Source organism: Cucurbita moschata, unplaced genomic scaffold (assembly GCF_002738365.1).
Source record: "Cucurbita moschata cultivar Rifu unplaced genomic scaffold, Cmos_1.0 Cmo_Scf00021, whole genome shotgun sequence".
Classification (NCBI taxonomy): Eukaryota; Viridiplantae; Streptophyta; class Magnoliopsida; order Cucurbitales; family Cucurbitaceae; genus Cucurbita; species Cucurbita moschata.
Window position 1 is genome coordinate 4,243,948 of NW_019268537.1, and position 19,611 is coordinate 4,263,558.

The following is a 19,611-nucleotide window of genomic DNA, read 5'->3' on the forward strand; positions in this document are numbered from 1 at the left end:
TTAACCGATGTTTATTAGTGATAAAGAAATGTTGGTGATATCTCATGACAAGAAACGTGTACTATATTCATTGATATCGAATATGTAATGTATTGTATAGGAGCATAGATACAGATACGAGACATAGGTATGATATGATACGATATGGACATTGTGACAGTTTAAAAATTTAAGGCAACGATGTGACAATGACATTTATTAAAATATACTTTTTTTTTTTTTGTAGATATATTATTTTTATCGAAGAAATTTTAAAGTCAATAAATTTATACATTTAATGGCTAAAAACGAGTTTGATGTATTTTGTTCTAAAGAATTTGTTTATTATGTGTCTATTTAGTACATTTACACGTGTTCAATACGTTTGTAACAAATATTGAACCTATACTTCGACACGTATCAAGTATTTGATACGTTTTTGAGCCAATGCTTCGTTGAATCCTCGAAGGCTTGCTTGCAGATAATCTCAAAAAAGGGTTGAGATGAGAGCATTATTTAATTCAAGGTTTAGAAGGTTTAGATAGAGTGCTTTGATGAAGAAACTCTCCTTAATCTATCAAAGCTAGTGCTGGTCAAGTAAATAGTAAGCATTTGAATCAATCACTTAAGCAAAGATGATGCTGAGCAAGATCTCTTTGGGAAGAAGAGTTCAAAAATAGCTACCACGACCGAGCACACTCAAAAGGAGAAGATATGATCTAAAAGAACTTTCTATACATATCTAACGGTCAAAACAACACTATCTTGGGGAGGCCACACTCTCTTCCTTCTTAATAATGGAGCATAAAACCTGTCTTGAAATGTAGGTCTCGAGCTCTTTGGACACTTGTGTCAACTTCAGGTCAAAATTTCTTCTGTACTTGTTGTGCTTTGGGGATATGGATGCCGCCCAAGCGACCGAGGCTGGGACCGTGTTAAGGGAGCTTGAGCTACGTCTCCTTGGGCTCGAAAAACTTTCCGGGGAACCAGAAGGAATCTTCCCCTTAGCCTTAGGCAGCACCCCATCACATGAACTGTTTGCATTCCCCCAGCTCCCCCTTCCATCTATATCATCACAATTACCAGTACTAGTAGTAATAGTGTCAGTCAGTAGGCCAGATTTGGTCTCTAGTGGCAGGGGCTTCAGGTAGTCCTGTTTGGATTTCTCAAGCTTTTCCTTGGCTTTCTCAGCCGCTGCAAGAGCCTTGTCTCTGCTCAGAGTTATCAATTTCCATGGATTGATACTGATACGAAGGCCTTGTTTTCCGGTGGATGGAGTCTGGGGATTTGCATCTATTTTTATGGACAATCTTGTTGAATCCTAAACGGACAACACGATAGATTCAGGCATACCATTGATATTTACACTACATCATCAAGACTGCAGTTTGGAGCTTAAACTACAATTACCTCTTTGACTCGTCCTCCTTGGCACAAGCCAAAACGTGACACCGAAGTTGGCGTTTTCTCGGGCGAATCGAAATCGTCGTCTGAAGAGAAATCCGAGTAGTCCTCATCAAATGGATCCTCAATAATAGATTGGCTCTCCTCTTTCATGGCCAGTATGTAATCATATGTTCTCATTCCCTGAAACCAGTGGCTATATATTGAAGAACAGACTCATCCTTGGATGCCATAATCAATCAAGTTAGAGGAAAAAGAAAATCTACCTTTTGTATGAGAACTAGGTGAAAGAAAAATAGTTGTCCAAGTGCTGCTGAACCATAAGCAGTCAGCAACACAAGCAAGACCTGTCATGCCATTTGAGGAATTTGGTTAACTTGTGTCAAACCAATCTCCATTAAAACAGAAAATTTGAGGAAAACTTACTGAAATTGTGGCAAGCGCTTCTCTTGGAAAATCTCTGTGGAACCTTCTTTGCAGCTCCATTTCCATTCCTTTCTTATCTGCAAAACACCGTACGAATATGGCAATGGCCGTTCCTCCTTGGATTGCTAGCTGAATCCGCCCAATTTGTTTTGTTAACCAGATTTTCATAGAATCATACTTGGACAATACTCAAAAGTAAATGGGCGACTAACCATTAACAACACGAATATCATCAGAAGAAAGAATGTGGTATAGTTCTTTTTGCCAACACAGTTGTTTAGCCACTGAGAACAAACAAAAACAACCATTCATCGGGAATCAAGAAAGCTATGCATAGAAACATGAAAAATGATGAAATTAATTTGTAGGATATTTGTATATTACCCTGCAATGGTGATCGAATCCTTCAACGCAACGATTGCAGGTCCGACAGTGCTTGCTGTGCCTCTTCACCTGTATTGCAAGAAGGAGTTTGATAAGGATCATAAGCAGGCTTGGAATGGATTGGATACAAACATTAATTACATAAACATTAAGTACCTCGAAATTACAGAGAGAGCAAAATGTTACATCCTCCTCCTCCTTGGGATCAGGAGTGATCACATCATCCTTCGTTACAAGAAGATAAGGGAGCAAAGGCTCCATTTGAGGGCCAACCTTCCATGGATCCAGATACTTCCTCCGGATGAATGTTTTGAGAATCTTTCTTTCTATATTCCTAAAGCGCCTCAAAACGATTTGCCTGAGCATTAATCCAAAATTAATTCTAGAGAAACTCTTGGATTTGGATTTTGATTCCATCTTCTTCTTGTTTCGGACGCTGGTTTTGTCGGTTGGATCAATAGCCGTGCACCTTATGAATAGAAACATCACTGAAAGCACCTGAATATAACGATCAAACAGAAACCAGTAAAGATCTTCGGAGAAGTAGTTCGAGAAATCGAGAAATCGAGAGAGAGAGAGAGATCCAAGCTCCATCCGATTACAATACCACAAACGAAAAAAGCGTCGTGACTGTAATTTCGGCGACTCTGTTTCCAAGGAAAAGCCCCAAGAAAGTGTAGAACGCCATTACTAGAAAGCTGTAAATCGCGATGGCTACAATCTGAAAGCAGAAGGAAGGAAATAAGATTACAAAGGCTTCTAGTCTGCAGATGCATTGTATTAAATCGACAAGAACTCAAGTTCCGTTCATTGAAACCCTAAAAGTGACCGATTTCTCCATCTAGAAACACAAGGAAGCAGGAAAAAATTCAGAAATTAGGCTAACCTGTAAAGGATGGAGAGGGCGCTGCCAGCCATGGCGTCTCATGATGTTTGCCTGAAGAATGGGCGAGAGTTGAGAGTGAGGATGAAGGAGGAAGGTGGCGTTCATACAAGCCCGCGACAAAGTCCCGGCACTTCTTTCCGTCTTGCCTCCAACGGTCAAATGTCACGTGTCCAAGTTTGAATTTTAACGGCACTTTGCTTTTTACAAACAAAGATTATTTTTCATTGGTTTTCAAATAAATGAACTAATGTGGGCCACAAATCAAAATTAAAGAATTAGAAGGGTAAATTTGAAATAAAGTTTTTCAATCTCTCGCCTTTGGTGTATTAGTTATCGTGCCCACAGGAAACGCTGGGTAACCAAGTATGAAGCAGATAACTGCTGAAAGCATCCAAGTATCTAGCCCAAGATGAGTGCTTTCATATTCCGATTTTCCTAAAACCTCCGATAGCACAACCGAAATAGGGATAGGTTCTCTGCCCATGATAGAGCGACGGAAGTTTTGAGAAAATATAATACTAAGTAACGGTACAAATTATCTTTTTTCATTTAGAAGTATATCGTCTCATAATTATCTATGACTGTTTTTGTCTCTAGTACGACCATTTGATGACATATGGAGAGAAGCAGGACAAATAGTTGAAACTACCGGAAGGTTTCCTCTTTGGATAATAGGTACTGCAACTAGTATTCCTGTAATTGTCTTTTATGGTTCATATTTCTAGACTAGATTCATCATTACTGTAATCATCTAGAGCTGTCATCTTAGGTTTATAAGACGGTTTATAAGACTTGAGGCACATTCTGCCCTGCTCCACGAGTCATAACATATAAACCTTTATTCTAAAATTTTAGTACTTACGAGTCATAATAATTTCCATCGTTCGATACCTAGGCATCAGCCTCTTAAGGTCCCATTAAAATTTAGGCTTAACATAACCGTTCGATCTCAAGATATCATTGTTTGAATCGTATGTGGTCGGTCCAAAAATTGAATTTGTTGTGATTTTAAGGTTTGTTGTGCAATTACCAAATAGTTTAGGGGTCTTTTTGTAATTTTCTATTTTTAAAAATATCTTATTAAAAAATCCAACTTTTTTTTTTGGCCTCATTTTGTTTATTTTATTTTTTTACCTCCTTCTCCATAATTAATTAAAAATTCAAGAAATTTACTAAAAGTTTGAAAAAATAACCATTTTGTTCTTTTTCTTTTCCAATTTTTTTCCATTTTGGTAGTGCATTAAAATTCCTTCCTTCCCCACCTTAAACTTAATTTCCCGAGACGAAATTCAACCTCTAAAATTCTCGATAAAACTCCACGAGTTGAAATTTTAAAAGATACGTTGAAAATTCATTGACTTCGAGGCTCAATTGTTACACCGACAATGACGATTGGAATGAAACTCCTTTCTCCACCCCAACCTTCCCTCCGAGCAGCTCATCCTCGTCAAGATCATTTGCCTCATTCTTCATCCCCAAAATTCTCCATAAATTAAACAAAGGATTCCTTGTCATAAGCACTCCGATCTTGGGCAATGTCTTATTTAGCACTGCCACGATGCATTTTCTCTTTGATGTTAACCAAACCTTTGACAATTTGACTGATAAGGCCTAATTGCTCGCATTTAAACTCGTCAGTGTAAATTTTTTTTTATGACCATGACAGTTAATTCTCAAATTTCTTATATGTGTCACAAGTAGGACGTTGGTTGATCTTGAGCTTCGAGCTATTGTAGATTTGAATTCAAGTTAAGGGTATTAATGTAATTTTTTATAAGTTCGGAGTTTTTTTTATTTATTTATTATTTTATTTTATTAAAGTTGAGATATTTGTAGAATAAAATATTAATGAAACTAACTATAAAAACATTTTTTTTTAACAAATTTAAACCTATTATTGAAACTAATAGAAAGTTAAATGTATTTTCTATAATTTAGGAACATAAATTTAATACTCTTTCAATCTTCAACGTAAAAACTGTCGCAGGGTTCCGGCCAAATAAGCGCGTTGCAATGGCGCTCCGCCAGTGGATCGACGGCGATGAGACCGCCGCGGAGATGCTTACTAGAGTCCACAAAGAGCGAACCTCCTTGCTTGTTCCGCCTCTCCACAGAGTTCCTCTCCACGTCGGCAATGTGGTCGAGCTTGTTGGACCCTCTGGTTCCGCCAAGACGCAGATCTTAATCCAGGTCTAATTATCAAGTTGAATTTGTCCGTTTGAACTTCTTGCATCGTTTATAATTGACAACTTCGATGAAAAATTGTTGGTGATTTACCTCGAAAGAATTTGAGAACAATTTGTGGGATATTAAAAGTAGACTGCTTCTGTGAGCAGGCTGCAGTTAATTGCATTCTTCCCAAGGAGTGGAATGGGATCCGCTATGGAGGCTTGGAGTGTTCGGTGGTGTTCATTGACTTGGATTGTCGTCTTGACATCTCAAGGCTTTCCCAAGTTTTGAAGCTTCGAATTTTGGAAGGAAATGGCAGCGGTGAGCTATTTGTGCCATTTAATATTGATAATATATTTACTTCAAGGTTATCTCCACGAGCTGAAATTTTGCTTAATGATATCTGTAATGTCTCGGGTCATTTCTAGGATTTATTGCGTCTTTGAGTTATTAATCTGTACATATGCTTCTGTTATACATTTGATATAGAGCTAGTCTTGATGATTGCTATTCTGCTTGCCTAATAAGAAAATAGCGCTCACAGTAAAATATTAGTTATTTACTATTTTTCTTGGAGGATTCTATTTCTTTGATGTGCACACAGAATAGCGAAGGAAAAATAACCTTGCTTATATTCTAAGATATCTATGGAGAATTTCCAAGAAAGATTGGCAATCTAGCTTCCAATCACGATTTAAGACAATGATTGGTTCAATCTCTGGCCTTGGAGATGAAATTGACGACCTTGAAGGTCTTCATTGCTTAATCTATGTTTTCACCGGTCTTTGTCCGGTAGGGAGGCTGGGGATATTTGATCCTTACTTTCTTTGTTGGAATCAGTCTGTGCAAATGTGGGGGAGTGGGAACTTTTTCTCTGGATCCCTTTGACCCTCTGAAGGGTTTTTCCTGTAAATCTTCTTTAATCTTTTGTGTGACTCTCACCATCCTTGATCTTTATTTACCTTGTTATGGAAGCTTAAAGTGCCCAAGAAAATCCTCATTGCTTATGGTTCGAGCGGAATGGGAGATTTTTTTGAACCCCACTTTTTGTATATCTAGTTTGAGGTTTGGAAGTTCCTTTTATGTTGGGCTGTTTCTTTCTATGCCCTTCATTATTCTCTTTCTTTTCTTGATGAAAGTAGCTTTTGTGATTAACTAAGATGGGTGAACTTTCATGCCAATAGCTCCAGTATACATGTTGTTCCAAGCTTTGCTACACAGTTGGTGGAGAGGTCATCCATAATCAGTAATTTCACTTGAGAAATATTGTTGGCTGTTTTTTGGATGGGGAGATAGAGAAATTGTGGACTTTTGTATCTTTTGAGCATTAGTTGCATTTCACTTATCCAATGGAAAGTTTCATTTCTCGTTTTAAAAATAAAAAAGAAAACAATGGTAAACTACAATTGCAAGTAGAGTATCTGTTCGTGAAAGAGTTTGAGACTGTCTTTTCTGTCTTTCCTAGTTTTGATGTTCCTAAAAACATTTCTTACTATTTTCATGTATCCTAATGAACACGCAGCTTGCTTAAGAAATATTGTTGTCTGTTTCTTGGGTGGGGAGATGGAGAACTTGTGGACTTTGTACCTTTTTTGCATTAGTTTCATTTAACTTATCCAACAGAAAGTTTCATTTCTCGTTAATTAAAAAAAAAAAAGGGAAACCACAGTTGTCAAGTAGAGCATCATTTGCTGAAGTAGTTTGAGACAGTATTTTTTGTTTTCCCTAGTTTTGATGCTCCTAAAAAGATTTTTACTATTTTCATGTATCCTAATGAACGCGCAACTTGTGTCTCTAGAAAAGATAGATGAATCTAAGTGTTAGACAAGTAGCTCAGAGTAGTGAAAAAGTGTAGAGGAAATAATCCATAGGGTATTAGAGGGAAAAATAATTGGGAAGATGTTGTAGACACAAAAGGGGACAGAAGTTTTGGTACAGAGGAGATTTGATGTCATGGAAGATTTTCATTAAAATAAAAAATAAATGGCTACACATATTGTCCATCTTCAAGGCTTTCCCTATTTGTTACTTAAGCATGAGAAGAAAATGTCATTGTATTTCTTGTATATTATGGATTAAATACGAGGCTTTCTTATATGGAAGAAAAACCATCTACCAATAAGGAAGAAAATCTTACAGATTAAAATAATAAGTATATACATAATGCATATCTAATATTACAAAATATAAAGAAACACTCCACCTCAAGCGGACTTATAGATGTCTTCCACAGCCAACGAAGTTGATCGAATTGTCCTTTCAAGAGCCCTTTAGTTAGAATATTAGCCGTTTATTATGTCGTTGGAGATCAGATATGCATATTACATATGCAGCAATCTTCTCCTTTATGAAATGCTTGTAAACTTCAGTATGCTTCATTCTATCATGTAGAACTAGATTGTGAATTATAGCAATGACAGTCTTGTTGTCACAATAGACGTGCATAGGTGTCTTTTGAGACAATTTCAGTTTTTCAAGGATTCTGTTAATCCATATACTTTCACAAATTCAATTGGGTAAGGCCCTAAATTGACTGCAACACCACTCTTGTCCACTTCATTTTGTTTTTTTTACCACATCATGTAACTAAATTTCCTCCAACAAAAGAACAATAAGCAGAAGTAGATCTTCTATCAGTAGTACTTTCAACCCAATATGCATCAGTGACACTTCAACTTGGAAATGGTTATGTTTCTAAAATAATATACACCTAGAGTTTCTTTCAAATACCGTAGGATTCTTTACAACTTGCTATTATTAGTGAGCCAATCATTTCTTCTTAGTCATCCACTGAGGATAATATTATGGATCCTGATTTAGTTGAAGAAAGTTTTTCATGTCTCTTGGTCTCCTCTTTAAGACAATGGGGTAGTAGAACTTACTAACATTACCTCCATCAAAGCCCTCAATCCCGACTCCTAGTAGTCATAAAGTTATCTCCACATAAGGTACATTTTTTATTCATAAGGTGATTCAAAACCCTACAGTTCATCTTTCACCCCTCTCGGTGTGATGACTTTGATGTTGAATATGAAGTTAGCCTAAGCAGTGTGGAATCTCTTATGGAGCCTATGGTTAATCATTTTGAGCTTTTATTTAAAGAAAATGATAAGGGGATTCTCCATTCTTCCTCTTTGGCGCCTAGCAAATTTGTATCTCTTATTGAAGCTTGTGATCTTGAATTACGGGGAATTCCATCTTCAACATTTTAAGGACTCCTTTTTTTACTAAAGTTTCCAGAGAGCTTTTTTTGGTCTTTACCTAATTCAAGTTTTGGGGTTCTCGTTTGTGGAGTATCTCAGCTGGTTTGTTAGATCTTTTTGGGCTGAGGATTTTAGCCTACTTTTTCTTGTATTTTCTTATTTTCAGTTGTTGTGTTCAAGTTCTCTTTGGAGTTGAGCTTTGGTTTGATGAGTCCTTTTTGTTTTTTGGTCGTTCTTTTTGTTCGAAATTGTTTTAAGATCTTGTTCTGTTGTCTTGTCCTATTTCTGGTTCTATTTTCTTTTTTCACTACCTTTAGGAGTTTGTATGTTTTGATCATTTTCCTTTTCATTTTCATTATATCCCCAATGAGAAGTTGTTTCTTGTTAAAAAAAATGTATTTGATAAGTCACACAAACGCAGGAGATTGGGGAAATTTTGATGCACTATATACTACATGCCTGAGAAGATTCTTTTACATCCGTTGCTATGACAGTTTTGAATTTCTTGCCACTCTCAAGGTACATTTCTTCTTATTTAAAACAAAGTTAGCCTTCTTCATGCATTTCATTCGCATACCTTTTTTTAAGAAACAGATTTCATTAATAAATGAAATAACAAAAAGGAATAAAGCCTCAATCTATAAACCAAAGAAGTTGTTAAAACTATATGTAAAAAAATTAAATTTGACATGAACTTATAGTTTTCAGTTCAATGGTAGCTCTCTCCAATTCATATTGATTTCCACTTGTTGGGTTTGCAACCACAAGTGAGGACACTGTCAAATTGTATTTAATAGTAAATAGGTAAATATAGGAGCTTATTAGTCTTTTTTTCATTTATTGTAATTTTACTATTATTGGTTTAGGACTTCCATGTGTACTAATATATACTCTGCTATATAGATCATGTATTATCCTCTACTATACAAATCATGTATTATTCTCTACTATATAGACGATGTATTATTCTTCCATATTTGGTCTCACAATAACCCAAAACTAAATATACCATAACACATCAGCCTAAACTTTTGGGTTCAATGGTGATTTAACCGTGAATGAAAAAGCTTTCAATTGATGGATAAAAGGATATAATTACATAACAAGGGATAGCAAGATTCTCTATTGGTCTCCCTTCTAACTTCGTTTGCTACTTGAGATTTCCCCCTTTAAATTAAATCTTTGGAAAGCTAAGATCCCAAAGAATGCTAGAAAATGAATTACAAAGACACAATTGATGCAACCCTCAAAGTTTAGGAGTATAAATTGATTTTTTCTCAAAAAGTTACTAATTTGTAGTATGACGGAATGCTAAAAAACACTGAGTAACAATGAGTCAGCCTACCTTCATAATTGAAATCTCTTCCACTAGTCAATTTCATAATTTCCTCCATGATGGGCCACCAAAAAGAAGCAGTCTGGTGACCTCCTAGTGGTAGACCAAGATAAGGAAAAGTAAGGATTCAACCTTACAGTGAAGCCTGGAGGCTACAAGAGACAGCTTTGGTCTTCTATATTAATCCTCATATGGCAGATTTAGCTGAATTTATTCTAAAACCTGATAGGCATTCCAAAAACCTGGTGGCCGTTAAAAATTTCCCTCTGTTTTCTAATAAAAGAACTGTTTTAATTCAAATATCCAGCATCTTCAATCTCCTGTTTTTATCCACCTTTGTACTTCAAGTTGGCTCTCTATAATTTTCTGCAACCTCCATTGTGTACAATTTGTCTATTTAATTCTTTAGACCTTTTGAATTTCAGACCATGCACCATAAACTTCAAAAAGAAAGAGATGACCTTGGAATTCGGTTGCATCTACTCATGATCGACAGGTTTGTGCTAAAAATAATTTGGAACCTCGTGATGCGTCTCCTGCTAGATAGAGTATCCAATTTCTTCTTATTTGTCGATTTATTTCATGAACATAAAAGATAAAGATGATTGCATTCTTATGTTTTTTTTTTCTATCTTCCTCTGCCATGTCATTTATGCCAAAGGACTTTAAATTGGTTTTGCTACTAAGAGTACTGTAGAAAATACTCGTCTTAACGCACTTTCATTGTTCTTTTTTTTGGGGGGGGGGGGGGGGGCTANTGCCAAGAGTTTAGGTGGCCATTAGATTGAAATTCCTCTAATAACCTTTGAAAGTCTTCTCGCAAAAAATACTAATCTTTCTAGAAAATTCAATTGTGTATCCATCAGGGCCTAACGCCTAATTCTTAGGTTTTTCATACCCATTCTTATTTCTTCTAGAGAAAATGGAGCAATAAGAACAGAATTTTCTTTTAATAAGAATATAAGAAGACACCGTAGACCAGCAAAGATTAGAAGGAATAGGACAATTGCCTGGTTTTTTTTTTTTTTTTTTTTTTTTTTTTTTAATATAAAAAAGAGAACCCCAGAATTTCCTGCTCAAATTTTCTTTAAGCAAGAGGAGAAGCCCCAGTAATAGAAAACAGTTCTGCAATCAGATTTTTTCTTTTTTTAGCTGCCAAGAAATGATGAAAGCTTAATCAATGCAACTTACATTTTTAATCCAATTTCTTTCCTCAGAGAAATAAAACTCCATAATTTCACCTTTAATCGCAATTCTGATGTTTAGCTCAGAGGAGATAACACATTAGTTTCTGATTTTGCATCAAAGAACTCCAGTTCAGGTATGAGACTTTGTTCCTTTCTTTTCCTTTCTGTTTCAAATTCAGCATATCATTTCTTGATATCTTCTATTAATTTTCTGAGCTTTGAACTAATAAAAAAAATCCAGCCCATCCTTGAGAACAATCTTGAACAAGGGATTTCTCTATAACTTTTCCATATTCCGAATGAATAAGCCAACTGTTGTAGAACTGAAAAGGGGAAGGACCCCAAATGAATGCTCCTGCGTCAAGTAACAATGGAAAATGATCTAAAATGTGCAAGCTTGTCTAGATACTCTGGAGTTATCAAACAAACCATTCCATATTTTTGGTCAATGATCTCTATTCTGCTGGAATAAAGCCACATTAAAATTTCTTCTCTTGAATTCTAAAAGCTGAACAATCCATGCAATTAGGAGTATGATAAACTAAACCCCCAAAATGCTGCCCAGTTTCTTCAAAACAATATCTTTTCCAGTAAGGCAAATGAAGCTTTTGCAAAGAAATCCAACCACCATATCCATATCAACTTAGGATGGGAACTATCATTTTGTGACCATTTCTCAATTTTCCGATGGAAATTACCAATTTACCTCCACTTACCCTCAAATTCAAAAACTGAAAATTCATCATTTAACTTCAAAAACTTATCTGCCATAAATGGATTGATTAAAACTTTGGATTGTAAATAAACTTCTAGAGAAAATTGAATATCCTTCCAAGAGCTCTGGGCTAGCAATCTGGATAACAAAAATGAATTGAAAAATCTTTCACCTACATCATTGTCTTTCCTAACTCAACATTAGAAAGGAGGAGTCTTCTAGGATGAAAACTAAGTGTGGGGCTGCAATAGACAAGAGCATTATAATTTTCTATTTTGAAAAAAAGGAAAAATCCCAAATCGATAAAAAGAATAGCAAAAACATTAAGGTTAGAAAGGAATGGCCAAAGAATCTCCAAAGTTAGTAACTTGTAATGGCAGTTAAGAAAACACAAGGTTAAGCACAAAATTACATTTATTAGTGGCGACTAGTCAATGATGAAGCATAGCATGACCCACGACGAGATAGTCTAGCGATTATGTAACTACAATGATGGACTCCGGTGACAATGTGACCTATGTCGATGAATCCCTTCACCCTCAAGGTGAATCTCTTATGTGACGACGAGTCTCCCGATGGTGCCCAAATCTTGATGGGCGACACCTCCAACGTGCTACATATTTCCTACGACGGTGACACTAGACATGCCAAATCTTTGGTGAACACACCTACGACCAGCTACTCGTGACAGCCAACCTTTAGCATGACCTGTGTGCCTACAGCCCCCTGCGGCAGGCCATATTTGCAAATTTGAGGCCTCTCCTTGTGAAGGTTGAGACCTACGCCAAGCAGTCCAGTACTGTACATTAGTTTTCCTCGGTCACAGGGGACTTGCCATCTTCTCTATTATGGATTATCCTAGCAACAGCTCACTCGAGAAAGGGAACACAATAAATGGCTTTTTCATTTTCTTAGTCATAGGGATGGCACCATCTCCTCCACCTCTAAAACTCACAACCATTATCGATAGAAAGACCTATTTAATTGAGCTAGATGACAGATATAGGGAAACAAGGATAAAATTATCAATGATCACCAGAGACGAAGCCTTTTTCACATCACTCAAATGAGATTTTTTCCAATGGCCAATAACATCTTACCAGGCCCTACTATCAGCCCCACTGAATCAAAGTTCTTCAACGTTTTCCAAAACAAACCATTTGGATAGAGAAACTCATCAACAAGAAGGGTACTATGGTCGATATTTCTAGTTCCATAGAAATAGTGGTCTTAGTTAACTTTTTGTTCCAGCGAGTGTTGAACAAAAATGATGGACAGCCTTCCTCAACCTCATTGAAGATTAGCCTCTTTCATCCACCAAAAAACCTTTTCAACAACTAAAACGCAATCAATTTCAGAATAAGAAGCCAACCGACAAATACGCTTTCCGTCCCTTGCCTTCCATAAAAAAAAAAAAAAAAAAAAAAATCCATCACATTAACTAGAAAATCCCTATACAGAAACATTACCTTTCGATCCTCAACAAAAAGGGCAAGACAGTCATCACAGAGTTTCCCCGCTCCCTTGTTCCTATTGTTTGGGATACAGTGGCAATAATCACCTGTAAAGAAAATAGAGGTGTCCATCTCTTGATAATAGTCAAAGATTGAGTTTTTCCTTGCTCCTGTCTTTTAGGTTGCTTCTTTTTTTTTTTTTTTTTTTTTTTTTTTATAACGCTACTTCAGGTTTCTTATAAAAAGGAAAGGAAAAAAGGTTGGAATTGTATTAAGGTGCACATATGTGAGAATTATAAATCTTTTCTTCTGCTCAACGTACTGCGCTTGCCTAATTTCTTATTGAATAGCCAATTGTATGTATAAATGTCGAATTTGGGAATCATTTCTTTCTTCTTTCTGTTTAGTATTGGAGCTTATCATTGGGTTGATCGTGTCTCTTCATCCTTGCCTTTGTGGGGTTACAACAGGTAGTGCCTTCAAATTTTAAATTGTTTAATTATATATATATATATATATATATATATATATATATATATATATATATATATATATATATATGCACACTTTGCATATGGGTGAATTTTTGCATTATTTAATGGCTACCTCTATCCATACTTTATATACAATGACTTGATTGAAGTATGATTGAATAAGGATAGGAATCATTAAATCTAAAAATTATGATTTTTTTTTTTATTTTACTAATAATTTATTAATTGACTTAATTTAATGTGAGGCATTCAAGATAGAATGCTCGGGAAAAAACAAATGACATATACCACGATTATTGTCTAGTTGNGCACACTTGTCAAATTAGAATTCTCACTAAATTTTGGGAAAAGGAGATTATTAGCTGCCATGTTTCTTTTCTGGTTATACTTTTTCAGGCATTCCAATTTAAGTCTTGCATGAGCTTCTTATTGTGAGTTACTGATGGAGTAGGGTTTGCGATAGAGAAAGTCTCCAGTTACTTTTTATCATGTGATTTGTGCCTCAGAGATGCATTTTTACAAATTCGGAGGATATTACTTCATTTTAATCTCACTCTCTATTTGAAGTACAGGAAAGTTGATTAGACATACTAGGAATGTTTGGTGGTTTCTGCTGCTTTGATTAGTTCTTTTACAAGGTTTAATAACATCATCTCTCTTTCTGTTAAAGAACAGATTAAACATCCTAGTCTAGGATATCCCCGTTTTTCTCTCTCAAATACTTATTTCCAAATCATCTCTTCGAGTTAACGTCTCAAGCTCCATTTCCTTCCTTTGCAGGGGTTGACTTTATCTCCCTGGTCTATAAATTTTGTAGGCTCCCTCTTCTTTCCATTGACGTGATTGTTTCTTATTAGAAAGAAAATTAGAAAACTATTCCCCCTACTACTTCATATAGATACCATCAATAATAAAAGAATACTAAACTACACCTCATACAAGCCAATGGTAACTTTTTTCTCGCATGCATAATTTTGTGAGAATCATCCAAAAAAAAGGTGTTTCAACAATGTACAATTGTGTTCCCATTGTTATGTATTCCTAGTGTCATGACAATTTTATGTATTTACTCTCTCAGGAAAGGCTTTTCTCTTGCAAATATGTTAGAAGCGGCCGTAGAAGAAGTTAAAAAGCTTTTGCTGGTGCATCCGAGTATTGTTATTGCTTCAAAAGCTACCATTTTTGGGGATAGATCTTCTGACATAGTGAGACGGTGAGTTTAAGGCCAAAAGGGACTTTTTTTCCCATATGTGAAACAAAAAGTTGCATAGCATAGTCTTAACTCTTGAAGAATTATGTTTCTTGTACTTTACTGCCTAACTCGGTATGCTTTACAAGATTGGTGATACGTGCCTAGTCTTAACCGTTTCATATTTGAGATATGAATGCTCACTCTGATCCATAGACTTGCATGCTTCTTTCACATGGTCAAGTACTTTAATAACTTGTTACAATTCTCTATGACTATTATGCTTCATATTGCTTGAAGACTTGCTTTGCGAATTGGGAGATCTATGATATGAATCTACGTATCACCAATTCTTTTGTTATTCTTGCCCATGTTTTGGTTGCTTCATTTTCAATCTCTCTTTTCTTGGATAGGAAGCAACTACCTTCATTGGTTCTTCCATCAAAAGAAAAATAAGGAGAATGATGTTATGCTATATGGTGTGACCTTGATTTCCAAATTGATGAACTTTTCAGGTATTGATATGAGTTGGAAACTGTAAATTTCACTTTAACTATATTTAGTCTTTTTTAAGACAAGATTTCATTGAGATAAATGAAAGAATGCAAGACATAAAAAACAAGCCCACAAAAAAAGAGGCCCAACACTAACTATAAGAACGAATCCAATCCAAAAGAATGTGACAAGTAATTACAAAAAGTGTAATTAATATACTCACACAAAAAATAAATAAATCTAGCTAACCCTTAAAACTCCTCCCAAGACCTCTCAACCTCTCTAATTATCCTACCGTTCATCTCAAGCTAAATTTCCCACAAATGGGGGGGAAAAGAAAAGAAGCCTTCAACAGTGCTTTCCTTTATCTTGAGAAGGAGGGTTCAGGAGCACTTCCTTATCATAGAATAACAGACTTTGTCGCGAGCCAACACAATCCCATAAGTCATGAAAAATTGATTCCAAAGGAAGAGAGCAAACCGACAATCTTTCTGTCGTTTGATGTACTCTTCTCTCAATAGGGGTTATGTTTTTTTCTACTTTTTGGAAGATTTATTCCAAAGAATATTAAGTTCTTTGTGTGACAAGTTATTCATAGATGAGTAAACACTCTTGCTTTAATCACTATAAATTCTGTTGGAACTAATAATTATCAACAATTGAAAAGCGTTCCTTTTGTAATAGCCCTTTAGCCTTGGTTTGAGAAATATTAAAACTACGGACATTGTTATTTTGATATTTCTGTTTCTAGCTATGCTTCTTTTGATGATATGACATACACTAACCCTCACAAACTTGTGTGTCAGTGAAAAATCTTTATCAGAGACGGAATCAAGACATGGGAAAACCGATGGTGGACAAGTTTTGTACCGTGAGTATATGCCTTCTGCATGGCAGGTAATCTATGAAATTTTCCCTGCCTATATTTTCTTTTATGAAAGCCATAACTTGCGTAGTTAGAAGTGTTGTCAGATTTTAAAGATAACAAGTCTCTCGATCACGTTAACCAGACTTGAGGTATTGCCTGAATGAAGAAGAAAACAAACATAAATTTAAGGATAAAAAACTAGAAATAAAATTGTTATCAAACAGTGCCTAAATCATATAAGAAGAGACAAGACATCCAAAGCTCCTGTTGTTACCATCACCTTCCTCTGAATTTAATGCATCATTCACTGATTTTCTGGAGACATTGTCCTCGCGGTGTACCCAAGGCTCAATGTTTTCCTTTCCTTCTTCTTCTGTGTTTTGGAGTCGAGTATTATAAGTCTCGTTTGCTAACTATTTAGTTTTTAAAAATTAAGTGTATGAATAGTCTACCTAATGGTTTCTTTGTTTTATTATCTACTTCTAAAAGTCGTCTTCAAAATCTAAATCATGTTTTGAGAACTAAAAAAATGTAGTTATGTTTTTAGAATTTGGCAAAGAATTCTAGTATTTAGATAGAAAAGATGAAAACCAAAATCAAATCCAAATAGTTATTAAACGAAATCATATCTATTTGTTTGGATTGAAAATTATATCAAGCCTTAGTTTCTATTTGAAAATTTGATGATCGCTATCTTTTTTTTGTTTTCGTTGTTGGAATGTCTTCTTATAGTAAACTACAACTGTAAACACATTCTCATTTTTAAGCACTATCATTAGAATCTTTCTTAAATTATAAACAAATAATGGAAAATTAGTCATTTTGTATTTAAGTCTTATTCCATTTTAGTCTAGTTCCAAAGTACTCCACCAGAATGATATTTTGATCATTCTAACCTTAGAAAGAGACTAATTTGTTTGGGTTTTGCAGTCTTTTGTAACGCACAGAGTTTTTGTTCGAGGCTCAGGTTTGATTACATATTATGCTCAAAAGTGGAATGATTTGGTCAACTTTCTATATATTCAGTCATTTATCTGATAGCTTTTATTGCCTTGCAGACGAATATCTTACAGTGAGCAGTTGTGAGCATCAGTCAATATATTTTTCTGAATGGCTGCTACCATCCCTGGGTGTCCTCGATAAATTTATTGTCAAAAATGTGAGAAACCAACCCATTTTGCATATATTATCACTAAACTCATCAACCTCCATACTCATCGATAGTAATTGATATGTATTATTTCTTTTAAAGTTAGAGGTTCAAATTCTCGTAGTACTAACTTTAAATGGATAAGGGGTTAAATGTATTTGTTGTCTAAATAAACTTACATGAAAAAATTTTGGATTTTACATTTGTACCTGCAGGCTGGCGTCTTTATGGTACCATGAACTGCATTTGTTTGATATGCCACTGACCAGTTCTTGGGCGTTCTTATGATTCCAGGTCAGCCTTTTGTTTTTATTTGAATAACGTTTGGATGTCCAAGTTTTGTATTATTATCATTGTAGTTGAAGTTTTTATTGTTCAACTATCTAAAAAGCATCTACTTTATTATGATAGTTAACGTCTAAAAGTGGCGTTTTAAACTATGGTATGCTCGTCAACAAAAATTAATGTTGATGTTTTCTACCTCAAATATCATACAAAAATGTAAATAATTTCAGTGATATTTTCTTTTTGTTGACTTGTATTCATGGTTTGGGGTTTAGCGTCCAACTGAGGACCTAATCGAATAAGGGAAAGGTGGTTTGGTTCGTGGTTGGTTGGATTGAGCTTCTCTTTCTTTCATTTTCTTCGTTTTCAGTGTTTGAATAAATAGGTAAAGGAGAATGAATCTTTCGTCTTTTTCTTTTTCTTTTACCGAGTGAAAAAATAAAGAGGAAAAAGAACCAAACAGTTTAGAGCGGTAGGAGAGAAGCAGTGAAACCAATAAGAGATTTGTTTTTTTTGGCCCAAAATTTCTTCTTTTTCATCAATTTCCTTGATCTAATTACTACATGGCTAAATAAATATACATATATAAAATGATTCAAAACTTTCAAACGTTCAAACAGAGTACACTCGTTACACTACACTGAACAAGCCAGCCTTACAAAAGATGTTTATTATTTATCTCTAATTTTTCTTCGATCATCAAATGTTGTAACTCTAATATGTCGATTTAGATTCTACAAATCAAAATGAATAAGAATAATAAAGATGTTGGGCCAATGTGGGATCTCACAACGATTGACAAATGCTTGTTAAATGACGAAGATGGGAAGTTTTAAACTCATACATCGATCTTTGAATGATAAAAAAAGACATTTGTATTCTCGTGTGTTCTTGCAAAACTATCATTACTATCCTATAACAAATGTGCTCTAGAGGAACTAGAGTTATCTAAATAAGTAGCGAGTGTCGTATTTTTACCTATACAAAAGAAATATATATATGTTAGAAATATACCTTTGATCTTTGTTCGTATAAGTAAGCTACTTGTATATCCACTCATTGGCGTGACCAATGGACTCATCCATCATTTCAAAGTTAATATGAAACAACATAAATTACTAAAATAAGTTATCACACGAAGAAATAATTTCATGAAAATGGAATGTTTGAGAGTGATCTTGAAATAATGGAAATCACGTTAAACTTATATTTTTCTTTTTACATGAGACAGATTTGAACATCTGGTTTTTTAACCAATAGTATATATCTTAATTAGTTGAAATATGCTCAAGTTGACATGTGAATTAATAAGTTACTTTAAAGTTGAAAGTGACGCCAAATAGATTTATATTTTATGTTAACATCGAGTCTAGTTAGTTTAGGTTCTCATGTATTTGTTCATTGATTTGAGGAGTTAATACTCACAACGTGTTATGTATCACAATCGCACACTATCAAGACTCGCAACACGATTGTGTGACATTTACTCTCATTCTCGAGTAAGTCACCCAATTTGGATTGTCATTGGCATAAACAACATATGCTCAAACCTTCGACCTCGTTCCTTAAAGATATATTTTTAGAAAGCGAAGATAGATAAAGTTTTAGAAAGCGTTTGAAAATTGGTTTGTAAGAAAGCAATGGTATGGGTTAAGAACAAATAAGCAACAACCACAACTTTAACAGCGTATAACTTGGGTAGGAAGAATTGACAACTATTCACATCTCCTATACTACATCTTCAGAAATGACATGTGTAGACATGATTTTCGCATTGCCATAGCAATAATAGTAAAGACCTAATTAACATGAAAATAAGTAAAAATGGTTTGGAACATGCATATGGACATCGGCAACATGCTAAGCATGATCAGAATATCTAATACGCAGCTACAAGCCACACACCTTAGACAAGCATGAGTGTGACACTGGCCTCTTATCCCATGTTTTATGTATTTTTTTTTTTTTTTTTTTTTTTTTTCTAAAA

At 34.9% G+C, this 19,611-nt stretch overlaps 2 protein-coding genes across 8 annotated transcripts; one reads left to right on the forward strand and one right to left on the reverse strand.

The window, feature by feature from the left end:
• Positions 1 to 551: 551 nt before the first annotated feature.
• Positions 552 to 3,490, reverse strand: LOC111458245 (protein S-acyltransferase 18-like). The gene is made up of 9 exons (XM_023100766.1): positions 3,080 to 3,490; positions 2,801 to 2,914; positions 2,350 to 2,691; positions 2,194 to 2,262; positions 2,022 to 2,093; positions 1,810 to 1,938; positions 1,650 to 1,730; positions 1,390 to 1,566; positions 552 to 1,300 (listed from the first exon to the last, which is right to left on the reverse strand). Exons 1-9 carry the CDS (start codon positions 3,182 to 3,184, stop codon positions 740 to 742), a joined length of 1,650 nt encoding a protein of 549 aa, XP_022956534.1. The 5' UTR covers positions 3,185 to 3,490; the 3' UTR covers positions 552 to 739.
• Positions 3,491 to 5,020: 1,530 nt separating this feature from the next.
• LOC111458674 (DNA repair protein XRCC2 homolog) lies at positions 5,021 to 18,114 on the forward strand. 7 transcript variants are annotated; one of them, XR_002713165.1, is made up of 11 exons: positions 5,021 to 5,269; positions 5,416 to 5,569; positions 8,873 to 8,970; positions 10,213 to 10,283; positions 13,551 to 13,613; positions 14,716 to 14,850; positions 16,128 to 16,218; positions 17,120 to 17,156; positions 17,248 to 17,348; positions 17,555 to 17,634; positions 17,880 to 18,114. XR_002713165.1 is itself a non-coding variant. In XM_023101447.1 (10 exons), exons 1-10 carry the CDS (start codon positions 5,093 to 5,095, stop codon positions 17,576 to 17,578), a joined length of 951 nt encoding a protein of 316 aa, XP_022957215.1. In that variant the 5' UTR covers positions 5,021 to 5,092; the 3' UTR covers positions 17,579 to 17,826. The 7 variants fall into 7 exon arrangements, 3 of the variants coding, with proteins under 3 accessions (XP_022957215.1, XP_022957217.1, XP_022957216.1); XR_002713166.1 differs by lacking the exon at positions 17,880 to 18,114 and adding an exon at positions 17,751 to 17,859 and having other exon boundaries at positions 17,555 to 17,633; XM_023101447.1 differs by lacking the exon at positions 17,880 to 18,114 and having other exon boundaries at positions 17,555 to 17,826.
• The last annotated feature ends 1,497 nt before the right edge of the window (positions 18,115 to 19,611 follow it).